This window comes from Sus scrofa, chromosome 6 (assembly GCF_000003025.6).
Source record: "Sus scrofa isolate TJ Tabasco breed Duroc chromosome 6, Sscrofa11.1, whole genome shotgun sequence".
Classification (NCBI taxonomy): Eukaryota; Metazoa; Chordata; class Mammalia; order Artiodactyla; family Suidae; genus Sus; species Sus scrofa.
The window spans coordinates 60,150,245-60,178,149 of NC_010448.4; the positions used below are offsets into that span (position 1 = coordinate 60,150,245).

Here is a 27,905-nt window from a genome sequence, read left to right on the forward strand (position 1 = left end):
AAGAAAAACTAGAACATTCATTTGCAGAGATGCAAACTGAACTAGGGGCAGTAAAAACCAGAATGAATAATGCAGAAGAACGAATCCGTGATATGGAAGATAGAATAATGGGAATCACTCAATCCGGTCAACAGACAGAAAACCGAATCAAAAAACTGGAAAGCAATATAAGAGACCTATGGGATAATATAAAGCGGGCCAATCTACGCATAATAGGAATTCCAGAAGGAGTAGAAAAAGATAAGGGGATGGAAAATATATTTGAAGAAATTATCGCTGCAAACTTCCCAAATCTAAAGGATACTGGGTTCAAGATACAAGAAGCACAGAGGGCCCCAAACAAACTGAACCCAAACAGACCCACACCAAGACACATCATAATAAAAATGGCAAAAGTTAGTGATAAAGAGAGGATCCTAAAGGCAGCAAGAGAAAAACAGAATGTTACCTACAAGGGCACCCCCATAAGAATATCAGCTGATTTCTCTACAGAAACATTACAGGCCAGGAGGGAATGGCAAAAGATATTTAAAGTGCTCAAAGGAAAAAATATGCAACCTAGAATACTCTATCCAGCAAGAATATCATTTAAAATAGAAGGGGAAATAAAAATTTTTCCCAACAAACAAAAACTTAAAGAATACAGCAACACAAAACCCAGGTTAAAGGAAATATTGAAAGGGCTTCTCTAAACCAAAAAGAAAGGAAGGAAAGGGAAGAAAAAAGAGAAGAAAACAAAAGAAGAAGAAGAGGAAGAACTAGGACCGAGGAAACTGCAATCAGAGAGCAGTCACTCAAATAAGCCAGCATACAGATTTAATCATGAACATGCTTCAAACAAAATAAAATTTAAAAGAAAAAAATAAAAAAGAGTCATCAAAACCATAAAATGTGGGCAAGGGATGTTAGGAAGTAAATAACCCTTTTTGTTTGTATGTATGTCTCTCTTCTTAATTTTAATATAGTAATGAAGTGTTTGAACTTACAGGACCATCAGGCTAAAACACACAATTATGGGAAGGGGTTAGCATTCTTAAAAAACAGGGCAACCACAAGCCAAAACCAAATATTGCATTTGCAAAAAATGAAAAAAAAATACACTCAAGCAGATAATAACAGGAGACCATCCAACCAAAAAAAAAAAAAAAAAAAAGAAAGAAAGGAAGAATGGAGAACCATAGAATCAACTGGAACACGAGGTTCAAATGGCAATAAATAATCATCTATCAATTATCACCTTAAATGTCAATGGACTGAATGCCCCAATCAAAAGACACAGAGTGGCTGAGTGGATAAAAAGGCAAAAACCTTCAATATGCTGCCTACAAGAAACTCACCTTAGGACAAAAGATACATATAGATTGAAAGTGAAAGGGTGGGGAAAAATATTTCACGCCAATAGACATGACAGAAAAGCAGGAGTCGCAACGCTCATATCAGACAAAATAGACTTTAAAACAAAAGGCATAAAGAAAGACAAAGGAGGACACTACTTAATGATTAAGGGATCCATCCAAGGAGAGGATGTTACTATCATCAACATATATGCCCCAAATATAGGAGCACCCAGATACACACAACAAATATTAACAGACATAAAGGGAGATATTGATGAGAATACAATCATAGCAGGAGACCTAAATACCCCCCTCACATCAATGGACAGATCCTCTAGACAGAAAACCAATAAAGCAACAGAGATCCTAAAGGAAACAATAGAAAAGTTAGACTTAATTGATATCTTCAGGACACTACATCCAAAAAAATCAGAATACACAGTCTTCTCAAATGCTCATGGAACATTCTCAAGAATCGACCACATATTGGGACACAAAGCAAATCTCATCAAATTCAGAAGCATAGAAATTATCTCAAGTATCTTCTCTGACCACAACTCCATGAAATTACAAATCAACCATGGGAAAAGGAAAGAGAAAAAACCTACTAGATGGAGACTAAACAACATGCTACTAAAAAACCAATGGGTCAATGAGGAAATCAAGAAGGAAATTAAAAACTACCTTGAAACAAACAATAATGAAGACACAACCTCTCAAAATCTATGGGATGCTGGGAAAGCAGTGCTCAGAGGGAAATTTATAGCAATACAGGCCTTTCTCAAAAAAGAAGAAAGATCCCAAATTGACAGCTTAACCCTCCACCTAAATGAATTAGAAAAAGAAGAACAAAAAAGACCTAAAGTCAGCAGAAGGAAGGAAATTATAAAGATCAAAGAAGAAATCAATAAAATAGAGACTCAAAAAACAATAGAGAAAATTAATAAAACCAAGAGCTGGTTCTTTGAAAAGGTGAACAAAATTGACAAACCCCTGGCCAGACTCACTAAAAAGAGGAGAGAAAGAACCCAAATAACCAAAATTATAAATGAAAAAGGAGAAATCACAACAGATACAGCAGAAATGCAAAAAACCATAAGAGAATACTATGAACAACTGTATGGCAACAAGTTTGACAATCTGGAAGAAATGGACAATTTTCTAGAATCTTACAGCCTGCCAAAACTGAATCAAGCAGAAACAGACCAACTGAACAGACCCATCACTAGAAATGAAATTGAAGAGGTCATAAAATCACTCCCTACAAATAAAAGTCCAGGACCAGATGGCTTCACAGGTGAATTTTATCAAACATATAAAGAGGAATTGGTGCCCATCCTCCTTAAACTCTTTCAAAAGGTTGAAGAAGAAGGAATACTCCCAAAGACATTCTATGAGGCCACCATCACCCTCATTCCAAAACCAGACAGAGATACCACCAAAAAAGAAAACTATCGCCCAATATCATTGATGAATATAGATGCAAAAATGCTCAACAAAATCTTAGCCAATCGAATCCAACAACATACCAAAAAAATTATACACCATGACCAGGTTGGGTTCATCCCAGGTTCACAAGGATGGTTCAACATATGCAAATCAATCAGCATCATACACCACATTAACAAAAGAAAAGTCAAAAATCATATGATCATCTCAATAGACGCAGAAAAAGCATTTGACAAAGTCCAACATCCATTCATGATCAAGACCCTCGCCAAAGTGGGTATAGAGGGAACATTCCTGAACATAATCAAAGCCATTTCTGACAAACCCACAGCAAATATAATCCTCAATGGGGAAAAACTGAAAGCCTTCTCACTCAAATCTGGAACAAGACAGGGATGCCCACTCTCACCACTGCTCTTCAACATAGTTTTGGAAGTCCTAGCCACAGCAATTAGACAAACAAAAGAAATAAAAGGCATCCATATAGGAAGAGAAGAGATCAAACTGTCACTGTATGCAGATGACATGCTACTATACCTAGAAAATCCTAAGGACTCAACCCCAAAACTACTTGAACTGATTAATAAATTCAGCAAAGTAGCAGGATATAAGATTAACATTCAGAAGTCAGTTGCATTTCTGTATACCAGCAATGAAACCTTAGAAAAGGAATACAAAAATACTATACCTTTTAAAATTGCACCTCACAAAATCAAATACCTCGGAATACACCTGACCAAGGAGGTAAAGGACCTATATGCCGAGAACTATAAAACTTTAATCAAAGAAATCAAAGAAGATGTAAAGAAATGGAAAGATATTCCATGTTCCTGGACTGGGAAAATCAATATTATAAAAATGGCCATACTACCCAAAGCAATCTACAGATTCAATGCAATCCCTATCAAATTACCCATGACATTTTTCACAGAACTAGAACAAACAATCCAAACATTTATATGGAACCACAAAAGACCCAGAATCGCCAAAGCAATCCTGAGAAACAAAAACCAAGCAGGAGGCATAACTCTCCCAGACTTCAAAAAATATTACAAAGCCACGTCATCAAAACAGAGAGACAGACCAATGGAACAGAATACAGAATCCGGAAATAAACCCTGACACCTATGGTCAATTCATCTTTGACAAGGGAGGCAAGAACATCAAATGGGAAAAGGAAAGTCTATTCAGCAAGCATTGCTGGGAAACCTGGACAGCTGCATGCAAAGCAATGAAACTAGAACACACCCTCACACCATGCACAAAAATAAACTCCAAATGGCTCAAAGACTTAAATATACGACAGGACACCATCAAACTCCTAGAAGAAAACATAGGCAAAACACTCTCTGACATCAACATCATGAACATTTTCTCAGGTCAGTCTCCCAAAGCAATAGAAATTAGAGCAAAAATAAACCCATGGGACCTCATCAAACTGAAAAGCTTTTGCACAGCAAAGGAAACCCAAAAGAAAACAAAAAGACAACTTACAGAATGGGAGAAAACAGTTTCAAATGATGCAACTGACAAGGGCTTAATCTCTAGAATATACAAGCAACTTATACAACCCAACAGCAAAAAAACCAATCAATCAATGGAAAAATGGGCAAAAGACCTGAATAGACATTTCTCCAAAGAAGATATACAGATGGCCAACAAACACATGAAAAAATGCTCAACATCACTGATTATAAGAGAAATGCAAATCAAAACTACCACGAGATACCATCTCACACCAGTCAGAATGGCCATCATTAATAAATCCACAAATAACAAGTGCTGGAGGGGCTGTGGAGAAAAGGGAACCCTCCTGCACTGCTGGTGGGAATGTAAACTGGTACAGCCACTATGGAGAACAGTTTGGAGATACCTTAGAAATCTATACATAGAACTTCCATATGACCCTGCAATCCCACTCTTGGGCATCTATCCGGACAAAGCTCCACTTAAAAGAGACACATGCACCCGCATGTTCTTTGCAGCACTATTCACAATAGCCCGGACATGGAAACAACCCAAATGTCCATCAACAGATGATTGGATTCGGAAGATGTGGTATATATACACAATGGAATACTACTCAGCCATAAAAAAAGAATGACATAATGCCATTTGCAGCAACATGGATGGAACTAGAGAATCTCATACTGAGTGAAGTGAGCCAGAAAGACAAAGGCAAATACCATATGATATCACTTATAACTGGAATCTAATATCCAGCACAAATGAACATCTCCTCAGAAAAGAAAATCATGGACTTGGAGAAGAGACTTGTGGCTGCCTGATGGGAGGGGGAGGGAGTGGGAGGGATCGGGAGCTTGGGCTTATCAGACACAGTTTAGAATAGATTTACAAGGAGATCCTGCTGAGTAGCATTGAGAACTTTGTCTAGATACTCATGTTGCAACAGAAGAAAGGGTGGGGGAAAAAATGTAATTGCAATGTATACATGTAAGGATAACCTGACCCCCTTGCTGTACAGTGGGAAAATAAATAAAAATTATTAAAAAAAAAAAAGACATCTTGTCCTAGAATTTTCTTTCTCGGGATGGTTTTAATTACTGATTCATTCTCATTTGTGACTGGTCTGTCCAGGTTTTCTATTTCGTCTTGATTCAGTCTTGGTAGGTTATGTGTTTCTAGGAATTTATGCATTTTCTAGGTTATCCACCTTGTTGGTACGTAATTTTTCACAGTAGTCCCTTATGGTCGTTTTTATATCTGAGACACATGTTGTAATGTCTCCTTTGTCATTTCTCATTTTATTCTAGTCTTCCCTTTTTTTCTTAGTCTAGCTAAGCATTCATTGCCTCTTATCTTTTCAAAAAATCAACTATTAGTTTTGTTTTCTTCTATTCTGTATTTGATTTATTTACCAATTTTTATTATATTACTCTTGCTGATAATGCTGGGCTCAGTTTCTTTTATCTGGTTCCATGTGGTATAAAGTTGGGTAGCTTGATATCTCTCTTCTTTAATGAGGGAATTTATTGCTATAAGCTTTCCTTTAGTGCTACTTTTGCTGCATCTCACAAATTTTGAATTGTTTTCATTTTCATTTCCCCTAATATATTTTAACAATTTCCTTTTATTTATTCTTTGGCTTATGGTTGTTTAAGAGGGTGTTGCTTAATTTTCATTTTTTTAAAAATTTTTCCAATATTCTTGCTGTTACTGACTTTTCCTTTCATACAATTGTGGTTGGAAAAGGTACTTGGTATGATGTCAAAATTAAATTTAAGACTTGTATTATGACCTAACATGTAATCTATCTTGGAAACTGTTCCATGTCCATGTGCACTTGAGAAGAATACATATTCTGGTGCTGTTGAGTGGAATGTTCTGTATATGTCAGTTAGGTACACTTATCTATAGTGTTATTCAAGTCTGCTGATTTTTAAATTGATTTTTTATTTTAAAATATGAAAAATTTGAAAGCTGTGCTATACATTTCACATAAATGAGGCCAAAGTTTTATTATAGTATTTCAAGGCAGAAATATTATTAGCATCTCACTGAAGTGGAATCTAACCTAAGTGAAATCTCTTATTGAAGAATGTTCGGAATGTTTGTGAAGAGATAGGGAGTGAAGCTCCGTTGTGTGAAGCTCGGTTCAAAGCTTTTCACCCTACCATGGTGCTTCCTACAAAACCATCTGGTGGTGTCACAAACATGTTTTTGTGTACCTATTATGTCTTAGAAACTAACAAATGCATGAGACACTTACTCGATGCTTTGCCATTTTAAGGTTGAAGTTGAAATTCAGAGAGTCAATCATTTGTCCAAGGCATAACAGATATGTTTGCATTAGAAAATGCTCAATTCCTCTCCTGAGAACTTTAAAGTACTTTTCAGGCAAAACCAGAGCTGAGATCTTGTTTTCCAAATGTCTCAAGAGCCAGAGTAGATACAGAAGTAGAGAGTCAAACTTGCACCTGTTGATTCTCAATCACTACATAGAATTGCTCATGATAATCATATTTTAGGGAAAATATTGTCCATTATCATAAGAGCTATATAGGTGAGGTTACAACAAAGGGAATTCAGTAGATCAAGTTTTCCATAGAAAACAGAGCATGTACTTTTAGTGCCAAGTGGACCTGGCAGTGGTTGAAACAAAGGCTTTTCAGACTTGGGTATAAAATCTGTATGCAGTGTGGGTCCCTCTAAGACAAGACGATGGAACTAGACACCTTAAAGCCAAGGATGCCTGTAAAAGAAGGAATATCCTGCTTCTAAACTTCCAACAACTGAATAGCTTAGTAAATTAATACAATGTGACTACTTTTAAAGAATGACAGGGGTTCCTGCTGTGGCACAGTGGGTTAAGGACCAAGAATTACAACAGCTGTGGCATAGGTTGCAGCTGAAGCTCCTACTTGATCCTGGTCCTAGGAAATTCCATATGCCACGGGTGCAACTGAAAAGAATGACAGCAGGGGGAAAAAAAGGTACATTTTCAAAACCCCAGAAGTCCCACTTTGTCCTTAGGGGAAGCTTGCCAAAACATGTATCTGAGATTAGCCTGCCTTTTTTTTTTTTTTTTTTTTTTTTTGCCACCTAGAGCTCTTCCACATAGTATTTGTGTCATGAGATATGTTTATACACTATTTTCTTAGCCTCTTTGCTGAAAACTCTATCTTGTCCTGCTTTACTTTACCCCATCCTCCTGCTTGAAAAACAGAGGCAGTGACAGTGAATGACTCAAGCTTAAGAACAAAGACCTAAAGGCATAAATTATTCCTGTGGTCAGCTGAATGAGGACTTAATGCGTTGGTCTAGGCACGCTGGACCTGTGCAGACTGGCACGCTGTTTCCGCAGCACGATATGTCCTCTTAAGAATAAAAGAGGAGCCCCATAGCCCCAAGGGGTTTATGAGGGGTCGTTAGCTGGATATGCATTAGCAAGGAAGAACCGAGGTGCAAACCTAGGCACACCAGGTTGCTGCAAATAGGCTAGCTCTGCAGAAGCACAATGGTGATTCTCTAGATGCTATCTATGCATAGATAGCTGAGGCCACGCTTTCTCAAATGCTAATGATTGTTAAATACCTAAAGGTCAGAGTAAAAGCTTAATCAGCAACTGGCTAAGTGACTTTTAAAATAACTTAAAAAAAACCCCCTATATCCTGCACCTACAACCCCCTTCTCAGGTGACATAATCCTAAAGAACGCAATAAAAGCAGTGTGGTTTCTTGAGGCAGGGCTCTTGGTCCCTGAGACCTTGAGTCCCCCAGTTCCCACCTTTACTTAAGATAAATGTCTCTGTGTCTTGTTTTATGTTAACTTTTTTCCTTAGGTTTCATAGCACCCGTTCTTCAGCCCCATCCTGCTCAGCTGGTCTCGGCATATTTGTGTTGCATATGGACTGACTCCACGCTTGAGTCGGGCATCACTGCCAGTGGATGTTCCCAGGTTGCAGCCAGGTTTAAGCCAGGTTGAAGGGAAAATGCTGCCATGATCTGCACTGAGGAATCCAGGCCCTGACCCTGCTGAGTAATTGCTGTATCAGGAACTGTTCTCAGTGCTTTGGAGTCCTAGCCAATGGAGGTGGTCTTTATGGAAAGCCCCATTCCTTGACGTCTAGACATTCTGGTTCATTCAGACCAAGGCATTCTCACTGACAAAAAAACCCTGGGTAGTGTATATTCCTGAGCTGGTTTCAAGCTTGGAAGAGAAGCCTGGAAATGTGTTTGGAAGAGGTTTTTAGTTTTTAAGTGTGGAATCTAGGTCAGGGTTTCTGCATATTGGCAGTATTGACACTAGAGACCAGGTCGATATATGTTGCAAAAGGATGTACTTTGCACGAGGATCTTCATTAGCAACCCTGCCTCCTACCCACTAGATTCTGGTATAAGCACCACTTATCTCAGTTGTGACAGCTATAATGGTCTCCAGACATTTCCCCACATGTCCTTGGGGACAGAAAGTAAACTGTTTGACAACCACTGATCTCAAAATGCTGCTGGATACCTAGTGTCAGCGTTGTGAGCGGATGTGTCGCTGCACAGAGGCAGTTTGTTTTCTGTGGGTGTAATTTGGAAAGGATTTGAATGCGTGGACGACGCTAGGCAAATCATAAATTCCAACAAAACCTCGAAGTATCTGTTTTTCACCTTGTAAAAGGGAGGTTAAAATAATTAGTTTTATTCACTGTTAAACTCTGAGGAATGCATTGTCAAGTAAAGTGATTAATCTTCTTAGGTTATACATGTGTGTTTGTATATTACTAATATTCCAGAAAGTATAAAACAGCTACCAATTCCATCTTTGGTTACGTTGCTAAAATGCCACAGAAATGAGTAAATTTCCTTATCAAATAAACTCTTGTCATCTATTTAACCATGGACATTGTGAGTCTTTTGTCATTCACAGATTGTTACTGTTTCACTCCGATTCTTCTCTGAAAGTAAGAACGCTTCCTAATGGCATCACTTGATTAACTTTGAGCCTAGGCTGCTGGACTCCGTAAGAACTTCCAGAACTAATGAAGAAGCTGACAGGGACTGGCTAACACAGATCAAGTAGACAAGAATTAATTACGTGCGGCTGAATGAACCAATGAGAACAGTGATAATCTTTAATGAATTTTTGTTCAAAACAAGGCTGGTTCTTTAAAGTTCTGATTGCTACATTTAAGGAAACCTTTTTATCTTTCCTTTTAAATTAGAGCAACATGGTAAGTTATTCCTTCATAACAGAACTGAGGCCCATGTATCTTTTTTCCCTACCTTACGCCTCCAGAATTTGGAAACTCTTACTAAGTATTCCAATTTTCATGGCACCACAGTTATTTGTTTAAGTTCAGTAAAAATCTGTTCTTCTTGGAAGAGGTTACAACTGCCAACATTGATTAAAGTACCAAGGCTTTGACTAGAATGTCATATTTAAGAATAATATGCACTGAATTAGATGTGACCAGGTAACGTTAAGGTGGACTTTAAGGAGCAATGCGTATAAAGCTCTGCTTATAAAAACCAGCTTGTACCTGGATTACAGACATTCCTGCTTTACAGGTGAGAAAGGAAGGTCAGTTCCCAGCAAACACAGGAACCTCAGAATACCTGTGAGCATCAAGAAGAAAGAAATCCACCCAAATCTACAGCCAAAATCTGGTGGCCATTTTTTTGGCTTGGCTTCCTGGTGTTGAGAGGCTTTTAAAAATCCAATTTGTGATTCCTTATGAAAAGCAAAGCAAGCTCCGAAAAGAGCTTAAATCACTATTTTTTCTGTACTAATATAAATAATCAGGCCCCAATGTATGAGGCCAGACCCCTTTTTCACACACATTAGAGTTGCTTTGACTATCTTCAATAGAAACGGGGGTGATGATAGAATTTTTTAAATGGAAAACTGTATCCTTGTGAGTTCTGTCTGGCACATTTTGCCATTCCTTACCAAATTCCGAATTCTTCTAGTTCCTTCAATACATGGCTGTAGCTCCCCAAATTAATGTCTCTATGTTTTCCCCCTGTCTGTCTAGGAATCATGAGAAAAGAAATCCTTTTCTTGGAGTTCTGCAAGCTGAACGACTTCATATAATCCTAAAATAATACCACGACAGGTCAACTATGAGCAAACATCATGCTGCCTGCTCTACAGCCTACTCAAATTTCACTGGAACATCCGATGCCTTCATCAGAGACATTGTAACAGCAAACCAGGAAAATGCCTTAGGTGGCCATGGCCATCCCTACCCCATCACCTAAAAATGCTTCCAGGTAGAGTCTAAAAAGCTCAACCAGTTGCCTTCTTGACTCAGCTGGATTTCTAACTATTAACCTTTCATTTTCATAGAAACTCCACTCATCAAATAGCTGAGTACTGAGACAATCCAACAGATAATTTCTTCTACCAATTCCCATCAGATGGTTCAGCTGAACCTTAACGAATAGAAGGCAAGTAATGAGAAAGTGGATTTATGTTGTTCAGAAGAGAGAGTAATATTTCTTCTTTCTTGAAAACATGGGAACTGACAGGTTGGTCAAGTCAAGCATTTCTTTAGTCAGGCTCCTGAACCTTCTCCTAGGCCATCTGTGAACTTCCTTACAAAATCCAGTTTTAGCAAGGCCCCTGCAGTCAGAACCCCCCCCACTCTGGAGATCTCACCACCCTCAACACCTGATCAGGTGACGCCTCCTCCACCATCCCGCCTGGGGAATGTCTCATCTTGGCCTGTCTTCAGGGAGAATCTTAGTAGGTTCACTGAGGCAGAACCCCCCCCCCCACAGGGTATTTCCTGTTAGTAATTTCCACCCACTGACTCCCGCCAGCATCTTGGGTATAACTCTCCACTCACCCATGCTGTATGCAGAGTTCAGCTTGGTATCTCTTCCCCCTGGCAGAATTCCATTGCTGTGGTCCCTTTGCCTAATACGATGATCATGAATAAAGTCTGCCTTACCCTTTTTAACAGATATCATCAGTTTTTTTCCTTAATGCTTCTGCCAGTAATGCATTCCTTCAGTTTTTGTGTGAACAGTGAATTTTCACCAATGTCCCTAGGCTAGCAGTGTTTCCCCCACCCCAAGATAAAAACTTGATTCCTTCATGGAGATAAAAGAGAAGGAGATGATTTTCCTGTGAAAAAAAAGGATCGTGATGGTTCAAAGAAAGATGACAGAAAATGACTGTCTCATTAGATAAGTCTTTGGCCTTTGCCCAGTTACACACAACCCTCTATACTTCTATGGATGTAACATTCATTTAATTTTATATGTATATATATTTTTTGTTTCCCCAATACATTATTTTTTTCCTACTGTACAGCATGGTGACCCAGCAACACTTTTTTTTTCTTTTTTTTTTTTTTTATTTTCCCACTGTACAGCAAGGGGGTCAGGTTATCCTTACATGTATACATTGCAATTACATTTTTTCCCCCACCCTTTCTTCTGTTGCAACATGAGTATCTAGACAAAGTTCTCAATGCTACTCAGCAGGATCTCCTTGTAAATCTATTCTAAACTGTGTCTGATAAGCCCAAGCTCCCGATCCCTCCCACTCCCTCCCCCTCCCATCAGGCAGCCACAAGTCTCTTCTCCAAGTCCATGATTTTCTTTTCTGAGGAGATGTTCATTTGTGCTGGATATTAGATTCCAGTTATAAGTGATATCATATGGTATTTGCCTTTGTCTTTCTGGCTCACTTCACTCAGTATGAGATTCTCTAGTTCCATCCATGTTGCTGCAAATGGCATTATGTCATTCTTTTTTATGGCTGAGTAGTATTCCATTGTGTATATATACCACATCTTCCGAATCCAATCATCTGTTGATGGACATTTGGGTTGTTTCCATGTCCGGGCTATTGTGAATAGTGCTGCAAAGAACATGCGGGTGCATGTGTCTCTTTTAAGTGGAGCTTTGTCCGGATAGATGCCCAAGAGTGGGATTGCAGGGTCATATGGAAGTTCTATGTATAGATTTCTAAGGTATCTCCAAACTGTTCTCCATAGTGGCTGTACCAGTTTACATTCCCACCAGCAGTGCAGGAGGGTTCCCTTTTCTCCACAGCCCCTCCAGCACTTGTTATTTGTGGATTTATTAATGATGGCCATTCTGACTGGTGTGAGATGGTATCTCGTGGTAGTTTTGATTTGCATTTCTCTTATAATCAGCGATGTTGAGCATTTTTTCATGTGTTTGTTGGCCATCTGTATATCTTCTTTGGAGAAATGTCTATTCAGGTCTTTTGCCCATTTTTCCATTGATTGATTGGTTTTTTTGCTGTTGGGTTGTATAAGTTGCTTGTATATTCTAGAGATTAAGCCCTTGTCAGTTGCATCATTTGAAACTGTTTTCTCCCATTCTGTAAGTTGTCTTTTTGTTTTCTTTTGGGTTTCCTTTGCTGTGCAAAAGCTTTTCAGTTTGATGAGGTCCCATGGGTTTATTTTTGCTCTAATTTCTATTGCTTTGGGAGACTGACCTGAGAAAATGTTCATGATGTTGATGTCAGAGAGTGTTTTGCCTATGTTTTCTTCTAGGAGTTTGATGGTGTCCTGTCGTATATTTAAGTCTTTGAGCCATTTGGAGTTTATTTTTGTGCATGGTGTGAGGGTGTGTTCTAGTTTCATTGCTTTGCATGCAGCTGTCCAGGTTTCCCAGCAATGCTTGCTGAATAGACTTTCCTTTTCCCATTTGATGTTCTTGCCTCCCTTGTCAAAGATGAATTGACCATAGGTGTCAGGGTTTATTTCCGGATTCTGTATTCTGTTCCATTGGTCTGTCTCTCTGTTTTGATACCAGTACCACACTGTTTTGATGACGTGGCTTTGTAATATTTTTTGAAGTCTGGGAGAGTTATGCCTCCTGCTTGGTTTTTGTTTCTCAGGATTGCTTTGGCGATTCTGGGTCTTTTGTGGTTCCATATAAATGTTTGGATTGTTTGTTCTAGTTCTGTGAAAAATGTCATGGGTAATTTGATAGGGATTGCATTGAATCTGTAGATTGCTTTGGGTAGTATGGCCATTTTTATAATATTGATTTTCCCAGTCCAGGAACATGGAATATCTTTCCATTTCTTTACATCTTCTTTGATTTCTTTGATTAAAGTTTTATAGTTCTCGGCATATAGGTCCTTTACCTCCTTGGTCAGGTGTATTCCGAGGTATTTGATTTTGTGAGGTGCAATTTTAAAAGGTATAGTATTTTTGTATTCCTTTTCTAAGGTTTCATTGCTGGTATACAGAAATGCAACTGACTTCTGAATGTTAATCTTATATCCTGCTACTTTGCTGAATTTATTAATCAGTTCAAGTAGTTTTGGGGTTGAGTCCTTAGGATTTTCTAGGTATAGTAGCATGTCATCTGCATACAGTGACAGTTTGATCTCTTCTCTTCCTATATGGATGCCTTTTATTTCTTTTGTTTGTCTAATTGCTGTGGCTAGGACTTCCAAAACTATGTTGAAGAGCAGTGGTGAGAGTGGGCATCCCTGTCTTGTTCCAGATTTGAGTGAGAAGGCTTTCAGTTTTTCCCCATTGAGGATTATATTTGCTGTGGGTTTGTCAGAAATGGCTTTGATTATGTTCAGGAATGTTCCCTCTATACCCACTTTGGCGAGGGTCTTGATCATGAATGGATGTTGGACTTTGTCAAATGCTTTTTCTGCGTCTATTGAGATGATCATATGATTTTTGACTTTTCTTTTGTTAATGTGGTGTATGATGCTGATTGATTTGCATATGTTGAACCATCCTTGTGAACCTGGGATGAACCCAACCTGGTCATGGTGTATAATTTTTTTGGTATGTTGTTGGATTCGATTGGCTAAGATTTTGTTGAGCATTTTTGCATCTATATTCATCAATGATATTGGGCGATAGTTTTCTTTTTTGGTGGTATCTCTGTCTGGTTTTGGAATGAGGGTGATGGTGGCCTCATAGAATGTCTTTGGGAGTATTCCTTCTTCTTCAACCTTTTGAAAGAGTTTAAGGAGGATGGGCACCAATTCCTCTTTATATGTTTGATAAAATTCACCTGTGAAGCCATCTGGTCCTGGACTTTTATTTGTAGGGAGTGATTTTATGACCTCTTCAATTTCATTTCTAGTGATGGGTCTGTTCAGTTGGTCTGTTTCTGCTTGATTCAGTTTTGGCAGGCTGTAAGATTCTAGAAAATTGTCCATTTCTTCCAGATTGTCAAACTTGTTGCCATACAGTTGTTCATAGTATTCTCTTATGGTTTTTTGCATTTCTGCTGTATCTGTTGTGATTTCTCCTTTTTCATTTATAATTTTGGTTATTTGGGTTCTTTCTCTCCTCTTTTTAGTGAGTCTGGCCAGGGGTTTGTCAATTTTGTTCACCTTTTCAAAGAACCAGCTCTTGGTTTTATTAATTTTCTCTATTGTTTTTTGAGTCTCTATTTTATTGATTTCTTCTTTGATCTTTATAATTTCCTTCCTTCTGCTGACTTTAGGTCTTTTTTGTTCTTCTTTTTCTAATTCATTTAGGTGGAGGGTTAAGTTGTCAATTTGGGATCTTTCTTCTTTTTTGAGAAAGGCCTGTATTGCTATAAATTTCCCTCTGAGCACTGCTTTCCCAGCATCCCATAGATTTTGAGAGGTTGTGTCTTCATTATTGTTTGTTTCAAGGTAGTTTTTAATTTCCTTCTTGATTTCCTCATTGACCCATTGGTTTTTTAGTAGCATGTTGTTTAGTCTCCATCTAGTAGGTTTTTTCTCTTTCCTTTTCCCATGGTTGATTTGTAATTTCATGGAGTTGTGGTCAGAGAAGATACTTGAGATAATTTCTATGCTTCTGAATTTGATGAGATTTGCTTTGTGTCCCAATATGTGGTCGATTCTTGAGAATGTTCCATGAGCATTTGAGAAGACTGTGTATTCTGATTTTTTTGGATGTAGTGTCCTGAAGATATCAATTAAGTCTAACTTTTCTATTGTTTCCTTTAGGATCTCTGTTGCTTTATTGGTTTTCTGTCTAGAGGATCTGTCCATTGATGTGAGGGGGGTATTTAGGTCTCCTGCTATGATTGTATTCTCATCAATATCTCCCTTTATGTCTGTTAATATTTGTTGTGTGTATCTGGGTGCTCCTATATTTGGGGCATATATGTTGATGATAGTAACATCCTCTCCTTGGATGGATCCCTTAATCATTAAGTAGTGTCCTCCTTTGTCTTTCTTTATGCCTTTTGTTTTAAAGTCTATTTTGTCTGATATGAGCGTTGCGACTCCTGCTTTTCTGTCATGTCTATTGGCGTGAAATATTTTTCCCCACCCTTTCACTTTCAATCTATATGTATCTTTTGTCCTAAGGTGAGTTTCTTGTAGGCAGCATATTGAAGGTTTTTGCCTTTTTATCCACTCAGCCACTCTGTGTCTTTTGATTGGGGCATTCAGTCCATTGACATTTAAGGTGATAATTGATAGATGATTATTTATTGCCATTTGAACCTCGTGTTCCAGTTGATTCTATGGTTCTCCATTCTTCCTTTCTTTCTTTTTTTTTTTTTTTTTTTTTTTTTTTTGGTTGGATGGTCTCCTGTTATTATCTGCTTGAGTGTATTTTTTTTTCATTTTTTGCAAATGCAATATTTGGTTTTGGCTTGTGGTTGCCCTGTTTTTTAAGAATGCTAACCCCTTCCCATAATTGTGTGTTTTAGCCTGATGGTCCTGTAAGTTCAAACACTTCATTACTATATTAAAATTAAGAAGAGAGACATACATACAAACAAAAAGGGTTATTTACTTCCTAACATCCCTTGCCCACATTTTATGGTTTTGATGACTCTTTTTTATTTTTTTCTTTTAAATTTTATTTTGTTTGAAGCATGTTCATGATTAAATCTGTATGCTGGCTTATTTGAGTGACTGCTCTCTGATTGCAGTTTCCTCGGTCCTAGTTCTTCCTCTTCTTCTTCTTTTGTTTTCTTCTCTTTTTTCTTCCCTTTCCTTCCTTTCTTTTTGGTTTAGAGAAGCCCTTTCAATATTTCCTTTAACCTGGGTTTTGTGTTGCTGTATTCTTTAAGTTTTTGTTTGTTGGGAAAAATTTTTATTTCCCCTTCTATTTTAAATGATATTCTTGCTGGATAGAGTATTCTAGGTTGCATATTTTTTCCTTTGAGCACTTTAAATATCTTTTGCCATTCCCTCCTGGCCTGTAATGTTTCTGTAGAGAAATCAGCTGATATTCTTATGGGGGTGCCCTTGTAGGTAACATTCTGTTTTTCTCTTGCTGCCTTTAGGATCCTCTCTTTATCACTAACTTTTGCCATTTTTATTATGATGTGTCTTGGTGTGGGTCTGTTTGGGTTCAGTTTGTTTGGGGCCCTCTGTGCTTCTTGTATCTTGAACCCAGTATCCTTTAGATTTGGGAAGTTTGCAGCGATAATTTCTTCAAATATATTTTCCATCCCCTTATCTTTTTCTACTCCTTCTGGAATTCCTATTATGCGTAGATTGGCCCGCTTTATATTATCCCATAGGTCTCTTATATTGCTTTCCAGTTTTTTGATTCGGTTTTCTGTCTGTTGACCGGATTGAGTGATTCCCATTATTCTATCTTCCATATCACGGATTCGTTCTTCTGCATTATTCATTCTGGTTTTTACTGCCCCTAGTTCAGTTTGCATCTCTGCAAATGAATGTTCTAGTTTTTCTTGGCTCCCTCCTTATATTTTCTAGTTCCTTTCTGAGGGTATCTGCATTACTGTTCATATCTTCTCTTAATTCCTTCAGTATTTTCACTATTTCTCTTTTGAACTCCAGGTCTGTCTGACTGCAGAGATCTGTTTCATTGTTGACTGCTTTAGGTGAGTTCTCCTGTTGGTTTGACTGGGGGTGGTTTCTCAGCTTCTTCATCTTGCTTGTTGTTTTCTTTCTCCTGAAGGAGTTGTACTCTCCATTATCGGGCAGTGTTTGCCTTGTCACTGCCGTGGAATATTTCCTGAGGGCTGGCGTTGTTGGTCAATCTTTTTTGAGGCAGTGTGGCTTTTCTGGAGTGTTGATGGGGCTAACAGTGTTTCTTTGAAGCAAAGGAGGGCTTCCTGAGGGCAGACAGGACTGGGAGGTCCACACCACGATGGTAGCAGATTTCACTTGGTCATGCAGAGCTTGCTCTGGTGGTGTTTTTAGGCTGTGGGGTTCTTGCAGGGGGTTGGCGGTGTTGGGCAGCTGCTCTTCAGGGGTGCATCACCCCCTGGGGGCTGGAGCAGCTATCTGGGTCACTGAGAACCTAAGAGGCTCTTCCCTAGGGCAGCCCAACTCAGAAGGATGGCCTGAGAATGTAGGCGGATCTTTTCACAATCTGGCCGAGCTTGTTGCAGCTTTTCTGGGCTGCAGGGGCTCTTCCAGGGGGCTGGTGGTGCTGAGCAGTTATTCCGTGAGAGTGGGGCACCCCCTGGGGGCTTGGGCGGGTAGCAGGGCTGTTGGAGACCCAAGAGGCTCCTCGCCAGGGCAGCCCAACTCAGAAAATCCGTCTGAGATCTTTTCCCAACTCGGCCAAGCTTGTTGCAGCTTTTCTGGGCTGCAGGGGGTCCTTCCTGGAGCTGGCAGTCCTATGCAGCTGATCCACTAGGGCACCCCCTGGGGGCTTGGGCAGGTAGCAGGGCCGTTGGAAACCCAAGAGGCTCCTCCCTGGGGCAGCCTGACTCAGAAAAACCGTCCGAGAATTAGGCCGATCTATTCAAAGCTTGGCTAGGCTTGTTCTAGCTTTTCTGGGCTGCAGGCCTTTTCTCAGGGGCTGGTGGTGTTTGGTGCTGCTCTGCGGAAGGGTAGCCCCTCCAAAGGGCAAGCAGGCCTGTGCAGGGACAGCCCCTGCAGTGGTAGGCTTCAGGCAATTGTTGAGGCCAGCCCTCCTGGATGGCAGGCAGCCCCAGGTTCGGTGAGAGTGTAGGGGGTGGTGGGGGTGGGGGGAGGGGATGCACTGGGAAGCACAGCTTTCTGCTAGCTAGCGGGCCTGTAAGCTTGCTGTGGCGTGGGGGGTATTCTATGGGGACCCACCCCTTCTTCTCTCCCCTCCCCAGCACGGGCGCAGACCTGGCTCTTGTCCCAGGTTCCCTCTGATGCGGCTTTCCACTTCCCCGCCCCTTTAGTATGTTCCCTTCCTCTGGGACAGCTTTGTTTTCTAGTCTCCCAGGCAGTCTCTGCCCCCTCAAATGGTCTCTAGATCTCCCAAGCAGTTTCCGCTCCCCCCCCAGCCCTTTCTCAGGGTCTAACCTCTGGAGCCGAGGTCTCAGTGCCCAGCCCCCACCCAGGCGTCCCCCAGCCATTTCTTGGGGACTAACCTTCAGAGGCGAGGTCTCGGTTCCCAGCCCCCACCCAGGCGTCCCCCGGCCCTTTCCCGGGGACTAACTTTCAGAGGCGAGGTCTCAGTGCCCAGCCCCCCCCAGGCGTCCCCCGGCCCTTTCTCGGGGACTAACCTCTGGAGCCGAGCATTCGGTGCCCAGCCCCCACCCAGGCGTCTCAATTTTTGGTGACTGTGCCCGTAGTTCAGATGGTCTGTTGGGTTCTTGATTGGCTTTTCCGTACTCCAACTTACTGCTACACTCTTCTCTGCATCTGGAGAGTCCTCTGGTTTGTTTGATCTTTCCCCCGGTAGGTGACTTTCCAGGGTGCGGGATCCCTTTCTCCTCCGCAGCTCCCTTTTGGGAGCGCCCTTCCCGCTCGGATTCACCTTCTCTCACTCTCCTATTTTTCCCATTCTGCCCAGTAATGTCACGAACTTCTAGCCGTTGTTGGAGTTTAGGTTCCTCTGCCAGCGATTGGTTGCTGTTCTGTGCGAGTCATTTATTCTGTAGATGTGCTTTTTTTGTTGTGTTTGGGGAGAGGGCGAGGGTGTCCCCCTACTCCTCCGCCATCTGGACAAGATGTCTTAATGGCTGAATTCTACCAGACATTCCAAGAAGAATCAATACCAGTGTTTCTTTATTTTATCTTTCTTTTTCTTTTTTTGTATTTTCTAGGGCTGCACCCATGGCATACGGAGGTTCCCAGGCTAGGGGTCCAGTCAGAGCTGTAGCCGCCAGCCTACACCAGAGCCATGGCAACCCGGGATCTGAGCCACATCTGCAACCCACACCACAGCTCACAGCAACACCGGATCCTTAACCCACTGAGGGAGGCTAGGGATCGAACTCACAACGTCACTGTTCCTCGTCAGATTCGTTAACCACTGTGCTACAATGGGAACACCAATACCAGTGTTTTCTAAACACTTCCCAAGATGAAAAGCAGGAATCATTTCATACTCATTTTATGATACCAGTATCACCCTGATGGAAAATCCAAACAGAAACACCACAAAAAAATAATAATAAAACTTCAGGCATATTTCTTAGTGAACACAGATGCAAAAATCCTCAATAAAATACCTGTAAACTCAACTGAATATCCTTTTAGAAGGATCGCACACTATGGCCAAATGGGATTTATTCCTAGGATGGAAAGATGGTTGCACATAAACCAATCAACGTGACACCACATTAACATATTAAACCCATGATCATCTCAATAGATGCAGAAATAATTAGAAAAAATTCAAAATATTATGATAAAGTCTCTCAAATAAGTATAGAAGGACCTTAGATAAACTCAATAAAAACAATATATGAGAGACCTACAGCCAACATCATTGTGGGCAGTGAAAGCTTCTCCTCTTAGATCTGGTACAGGGCAAAGATACCCACTTTCACCACTCATATTCAACACAGGATGGGAAGTCCTACTCAGAGCAATTAGAGAAGAAAAAGTCATCCAAACTGGAAAGGAAGAAGTAAAATTATTTCTGTACACGACATGATCATGTACACAGAAAATTCTAAAGACTCAAAAATCAACAAAAACAACCTATCAGAATTGATATGTGAATGCAACACAGTTATAAGATACAAAAATCGCCCTACGACAGTACAACTATATATACAAAAGACTATCCAAAACCAAAACTGACAAAACAACCCCATTCACAATACCAACAAAAAGAATAAAATGCTCAGGAATAAACTTAAAGAATTAAAAGATTTGTACGCTGAAAAGTACAAAATATTGAAGGAAGTTAAAGGCATGTTTGAAAGACACTGTTTTCATTGGTTGGAAGAATTGTTAAAATGTCTACCCTACCCAAAGTGATCTACAGATTCATGGCAACTGGTCTAAAAGTCTCCATGGCATTCCTTACAAAAATAGAAAAATCAATCCTAAAATGTGTATGGAACTACACAAAATCTCACGGAGCCCAAGCCATCTGGAGAAATAGCAAAGCTAGAGGCACCACACTTTTTCATTTCAAAACATTACAAAGCAGAGTGATCAAACCATGTGGTATTTGCATTAAACCAGACATAAAAACCAGGGGAACGGTAGAGAGGGTGCAGAAATAAATCCATACACTTATAATCAACTGATCTTCCACAAGGATGTGAAGGACAGAAAATAGGGAAAGGATAGTCTCTTCAGTAAATAGTTTTAGGAAAACAATATACACATTAAGATTTGCAGCAACATGGATGGAACTAGAGAATCTCATGCTGAGTGAAGTGAGTCAGGAAGAGAAAGACAAATACCACATGATATCACTTATATCTGGAATCTAATATATGGCACAAATGAATGTTTCCACAGAAAAGAAAATCATGGACTTGAAGAATAGACCGTGGTGGCCGAGGGGGAGGGAGTGGGATGGATTCGGAGCTTGAGGTTAGTAGATGCAAACTATTGCCTTTGGAATGGATGAGCAATGAGACCCTGCTGTGTAGCACTGGGAACTCTGTCTAGTCACTTATGATGGAGCATGATAATGTGAGAAAAAAGCATGTATGTATGTATGTGTGACTGGGTCACCACGCTGTACAGTAGGAAAAAAAAAGTATTAGGGAATTTTTTTTAAAAAAGAATGAAATTAGACCCTTATCTTACATTACATGTGAAAATCAACCCAAAATGGTTTAAAGACTTACAAGACATGAAACTATAAAACTACTAGAAATAAGCAAGGGAGAAAAGCTCAGTTTGCACAATACATTTTCTGGATATTATACCCAAAGCACAGCCAAGAAAAGCAAAAATAGACAAGTGGGACTGCACCAAATGATAAGCTTTTGCACAGCAATGGAAACTGTCAACAGAGTGAAAAGGTAAGTACAGAATGGAAGAAGATACTTACAAACCATTTATCTGATGAAGGGTTAATATTTCAATGTTAGAAATGTCTACAATACAATAACAATAATGATAATAACTCAGTTAACAAATAGGAGAAGACCTTAATAAACATTTCCAAAAGGTTACACACAAATGGCCACTGCGAATCAAAACTTCAATGAGATATCACCTCACGCTTGTTAGGACGGCTATTATTTTAAAACTAAGTTAAAACAAGAGATAAGGACAGGCGAGGGTGTGGGGCAAAGGGAGATAACACCATTGGTGGGAATGCAAATTGGTACAATCACAACAGGGAACAGTACGTGTGCTCCGGAAAAGGATTTTCCTGCCCTAAGAACCTGTTGATTTAAAAACTCTGCACAATCTGAAAGTTCAGAGTTAAGTTTTTGGGGGGTGAAATGAAGACTCTGTCCCAGGAGGCAGCATTTCACATAGCTCTGAAAATCTTCCTCAAGAGAGGTAGGGGGAAATGGGATAGATTTTGGTGAAGGGGGCGGTACTTGCAATGAAGCACACGTTTTGCAGAAGATCAGTGATAGTCTTGTGAAGGTTACTGGTAGGTACAGGGAGCAGATGTCACCATGAAGGATATTTGTGCTTTTCTAGATTCAATGATATGCAAGAATTGGGCTTATAAAATCTTCTCCTGACAATATCTAACTCTCGGAAGACCTGTTCTGCCTGTTTCCTCAGAGCACAAAGTGTCTCCCTCCTGATCTCCACCCTGAGCTCCTGTCGGGGGTGTTGAGTGTCAGCAGCTGCAGTGGCTCATGATTCCATCCATGTAGAGGCAGATCGAAAGTGCCCATTTGCAGTTCACACACCCTAAAACTACCCAACTTAAATAACTGTTTCCCTTTACCTCTGGCGCTGTATTAGCCCCAGTAGTTCCAAATACTTAGAAATGGGGTCCTGTAAATAGGTCAGAGCTGGAAAAGTTATTCAAGGGTGCCAGTTTCCAACTCCCTCCTTTGAAGAAACTGTAAAAAGAGGATTTTCTGAGATCACACAGACCTCAATTTCCTCTGCAGCTTAGAGGGGAAAGTCACCCTTCTCTCTATGGGACACTGTCATGTATTTATAAGCAGAGGGGGATCAGATAATGCAATAAATACTAGTTGATGCATAAGCCAATCAAGGATGAAGAGTTGACATGGAAGCCCAAAGGAAGGAAGGTAAGATAAAGGTTTCTTTTCAAGGGTTTCTTTGGAAAACTCCACCTAGGCAAAAGAGTGAAAGGACCATAGCTCCTTCCATTCAATCTGGTACTCCACATGCCCTATTGATAAAAGGCATCATACATACATTTTTCCAAAGTATTTTCACCTTTTATTACTTCACATGATGGTTTAATTACTCTTGTGAATAGTGTCGGGGTTTTATAAGGAAAATGGGTAACAAGTCACAAAAATACAAGTGAGATGTGAAAACTCTAATTTTCCTGCGTCTCGATTGTGGTCATAATTTATGTCAAATCCATTTCAGGTAGAAGATGATGGAGGGGGTTGCTTAGAAACTTTAGCTGACTTCTTGTGTCTAAATTTTCTGGGCATGTGGAAACAGATCAAATGCCAGTTAAGTCTGGGCAACACCGGAACAGTCGGAGGAAGACTTACAGCACGAATATCGCCGACATTGTAACTGACTTCTCTGCCTTTCTTTGCAGCCCACGACTGATAAAGGAGGGTGAGTCTCGTGTTTTTCTTTTTTACGGTCAGTAGTGACTTCCAGGTTTCTGCAGCCACGCTGTTTATTTGTAGCCTGAGAAAATCAGGAGAAAGTATTCTGTTAGTTCAAACGAGTCCAACTATTTGCTTACTCCAGACATCATTCTTTGGTATTCTTGAGATTTTCTCATCCTGTCCCTGAGGAAAAAAGGAAAATCAAATCTAGACTAAAACCCCCCATTCATAGAGTACATAGAATTCTCTCCATTCAGCTTTGGAGCACCAGGCAAGAATTCCATTGGGAGGGGAGTTGGAAGTGATTATTAGCCACTGAGACTATGTACTCAATATATAACATGTATATATCATTAGATCCTTAAAACAGGTGATAGCTTTAATCATTTTATAAACTACGTACCTACCATCAAAGTTTTCAACTCAAGCAGGTTTTTATGGTTAGAGAGAAGAGGCAGGTGCTCCAGAGCCCATGCTTGTAATATTTTATTCAGCTTCTTCCAGTCAAGGATGGGGACAGGTAGTTACTTCGGGGTGCTGTGGGCCGTTCTTGTATGTGAATGTGTCAATTCACAATAGATACAGTTACACTTATAATCTGTACCATGTTCATGTCTTCAGTCCCCTGTTTTTGAGCATCTAGTGCTAGGACACAACATCGAAGGGGAAAAAAGTACCTGCCATCATGGGGTTTGTGGTCGAGAGGGATGAAGTCAGTAACAGGCATAATAAGTACATTATGTATTAGAAGATGTAAAATGTCTTAGAGAAAAAGCAACCACTGAAGGGACTGAGGAGAGTTCAGTGTTTGAGTGGCCCCTCTGTGCATCTGAGTGGCTCATTCGATATTCATAGGAAAATATCATTTGGAGAAGAGAAGGGTAAATAACTCATTTTGGGGTCCCTAGCACACTGAGTTTGTGATTTAATTTAAATTTTAAGAGTTATGAGAGGAGTTCCCATTGTGGCTCAGCAGTAACCAGCCCAACTAGTATCTATGAGGGTAGGGATGGGTTTAGGCCTCACTGAGTGAGTTAAGGATATGGCATGGCTCTGAGCTCCAGTGCAGTTCACAGATGTGGCTCAGATATGGCATTACTGTGGCTGTGCTGTAGGACAGCCGCTGCAGCTCCACTTTCACCCACAGCCTGGGAACTTCCATATGCTGTGGCTGTGACCCTAAAAAGGCAAAAAAAAAAAAAAAAAAAAAAAAAAAAGAGTTCTGAGAAAAACACCCAGCTAAGAAAACTGTTGGCAAAACACAATGAGGTGACTAGTCTATAACTGATCAATGGGTAAATCCAGGATTTGGGGATATCATGTATTGTTAGATTTGCTATTATCTAAAAGACAAAAGGTAAAAACAGTTGATGAGGATGAGGAGAAAAGAGAGCCCTCGGGCACTGCTGCTGGGGATGTAAATTGGCACAGCCACGATGGAAAAAAGTTTGGAGGTTCCTGCGAAAATTAAAAATACAACTCCTACATGATCTAGCAGTTCTACTTCTAGGTACGTATCTACTAAAATGAAGTTAGTATCCTGACGAGAGAGCCACACTCTTATGTTTATTTCAGCATTATTCGCAATAGCCAAGACATGGATACAACCTACGTGCTCATTAATAGATGTATGGATCAAGAAAAAGTGGTAGATATACAAAGGAATATTTTAAATATACAATATCATACATTTCACATATTATGTCATAGATAATATTATTAAAGGAAGCTGCATTATTTCATTCTTGTTTATGGCTGAGTAGTATTCCACTGTGTTTGTGCCAAGCTGGATGGACTTTGAGGATGTGGAGAGAAATAAGTCAGACAAAGACAAATATGGTAAAGTCTTACTTATATGTCAAATCTTTAAAAAAATTAATTCATAGAAACAGAGTAAGTTGGTGGTTGACCAGGCAGGCGGCAAGAGGGCAGGGAAAATATATGAGGATGGTCCAAGCCTGCAAACTTCCAGTTATAAAAGGAGTCAGTTCTGCCAAATGTAATGTACAGCATGATGAACCGTATAACAATACTTAGCAATATCCTACAGTATACCTGAAATTTGCCAAGAGTCGATCTTAAAAGTTCTCAACAGATACTAAAGATTGTAACTATATGAAATGAAGGATATGTAACTTATTGTGGTAATAATTTCAAATATATACATGTATCTTCAAGTCACCACACTGTACATTTTAAAGTTGTATCATGTTATATGCTGATTATATCTCAGTAAATCTGGGGAAAAACACTGAACCAAGGGAAGAATGAACCAAAGAATACAGGGCAGGTAGAAATGGAATGCTAGGTAATGTCAGAAGTTTCTGTGTATGTAGACAAAATGTGAATATCAACTCTAGTTGGCAGCCTCCAAGATGGTTTTCGGTGAGTCACACCCTTGTTGAGGGGACCCGTGATTTGCTCCTGACCAATAAGCAGACATGATGAGACACCACTCCTTTGATGGGTTTACATGATACTTCTTCCTTGCTAATGAACTCTTTTGCCTTGAAAAAGTTGCTGTAGAGAGCAGTCATCTTTGAGAGGCTCATATGGCAAGGAACAGAGTGTCCCCACCATCCAGATACTAAAACCCTCTGTCCCACAGCCATACAGGAATGGGACTTTGCGGACAAGCACATGCACTTGCAAGCAGATTTTTGCCCCCGTCAAGCCTTCAGATGACCCCAGCCATGGATGGCATCTTCGGGGAAGCCTTGTGGGAGACCCTGAAGAGGACCAGCTAAAGAAATTGTAACGGGACTGACGCCTCACCCACATAAACTGATACAATAAATGTGTGTTGTCTCAACCCTCTGGTAATCCAGGGAGGACAAGCATCTTCATTTTACAAGGAAAAATGACCCAAGATTTGGAGCTAAACAACGTCAAGCTGAGAATTAACATTTTTTTTCCTTCTCTAGGAATAAAAGAGATATCAAAATGGAGAAGGTAAGAAGATAAAAAATAAATATAGACCAGTTGTTATCCTACACCAAGTACACAAAGTCATGCTCATCATCGGTATTTACTCAGCATTGACAAGGTCGTCTGCGCTGAGCAATCTACGTCTATTTCGAATATGCCAACAGAGGAGACTGGTGTGGTTTTTTAGGTACTTGAGTCTGGCAACATGATTTATCATCATCTTGTATGCCTTGGACCCTATCAATATAAAATCATCCCCAACGCGAAAGAAAAGAGCATCCAACTTACCCAACTGCTTCAAGCACACAATCTGGGTGTCCCAAGGCCTCCAGAAGTTGCAGAATCCCTTCATCACGCAAGTCATTTCCAAGAAGATTGAGTTTTTTCAGAGTTTTGCTTCTGATAAGAACCGAGGCGAGAGATGCACAGCAGCCACTGGTTAACATACACTCTTCCAGCCTATAGCAAGGAGAAGCACAGGGAGGTAGAACCCAGTCCTTGGGGAAGCGTGGCAGGCTGAGCCTGTATGTGAGATCCAGTTTACCAAATACATCCCTCACAAGTTCCCTTTCTCTTTTATTAAAGTATAGTTGATTTATAGTGTTGTGCCAATTTTGGCTGTACAGCAGAGGGACCAGTCATACACAGATGCATTCTTCTTCTCATACTACCTCCCATCATGTTCTAGCCCAAGATTGGACGTTCTTGACAAAAGAATTGACCCACTGACAGAGTAGCGTTTTAAACACCAGATCAAAGTGTCTCAGAGTTTTTATTCTCCAACCCACTTCCTTGTATTTTTTTTTCTTTTTAGGGCCACACTTGCAGCATATGGAGGTTCCCAGGCAAGGGGTCCAATCGGAGCTACAGCCACTGGCCTACACCACAGCCACAGCAATGCCAGATCTGAGCCACATCTGTGACCTACACCACAGCTCATGGCAACGCCAGATCCTTAACCCCCTGAGCAAGGCCAGGGATTGAACCTGGAACCCCATGGTTTCTAGTTGGAGTCTTTTCCACTGCGCCACAGTGGAACTCCCCCACTTCCTTTCATATTTATCCCTTCAGCTTTTCCAAACTCCAGACACCCACCAAGCACCTACCCAATGTTCTCCAGCTTGCACTTTGGATGTTTCAAAGCATCACACAGCATCTCCACTCCTTTATCTCCGATGTCATTGCTCCCAAGCTCCAAGCTCCTCAGGTTTGAATTATTAGTGAGAACTAAGGCAATACTTTGGCAAACATCACTGGTGAAAAAGCAGCCAGACAGCCTGTAAAAGATAAATATGAGCCAGAGTCATGGCTGCCTGCCTCCAAAGTTTTATATCATGCGTGGTTAAGTGGTTTTGGACTCATCTCTTGATATCCATGAAGAAGGGACTCATTTAGGGATGAGAGTAGCGTTAACTTTTATAAAGTGCTTACAGTATACCGATCAATATTCAAAGCTTGGTGAGTATTAATTCAGGCAGTGGTCAAAGGGCTGCTATTATCCTGCTTCTACAAACAGGGAAACTGAGACCACAACACTGGAAGCACTTTAGTCTGAAGACTCAGATAACTGGATAAAAGATAGAATTTCTAATCCAAGTTTTTTTGGGGTCCTGAATTTGACTTCCCAAGAGTTATTCTAGGCAACCACTTCTGATGTTCGTTTGTCTACTTTCCAATACGTGACTCAAAAAAGAAATCATTTAAAAGAATGGAATTATTGTTTTTGTAACAAAGAATTCTATCACATGGTTCTCTTCCTGTCACTCGAAGTCCTACAACTGCCCAGATGCTCTGCACAATCGTCTCCCACACCATCTACCACTGAAATGTCACTTCCCACCTCACCACATTGACCTTCTTATTGTACCTTGAGCCAAGGGGG

The 27,905-nt window shown here is 40.2% G+C and overlaps 1 protein-coding gene across 5 annotated transcripts in view; it reads right to left on the bottom strand.

Moving 5' to 3' along the window:
• The window catches only part of NLRP11 (NLR family pyrin domain containing 11), a 77,887-nt gene that overhangs the window by 5,195 nt on the left and 44,787 nt on the right, over positions 1-27,905 (bottom strand). For 4 of the 5 annotated variants that reach the window (XM_021095069.1, XM_021095065.1, XM_021095067.1 and 1 more), the window contains 3 exons: positions 27,130-27,300; positions 26,312-26,482; positions 23,030-23,174 (listed from right to left, as the gene is read on the bottom strand). In XM_021095069.1, coding sequence (XP_020950728.1) covers positions 23,030-23,174; positions 26,312-26,482; positions 27,130-27,300 — 487 coding nt within the window. Of the gene's footprint in view, positions 1-22,694; positions 23,175-26,311; positions 26,483-27,129; positions 27,301-27,905 lie in introns of those variants that run through there. The other variant, XM_021095068.1, reaches the window with a different exon arrangement.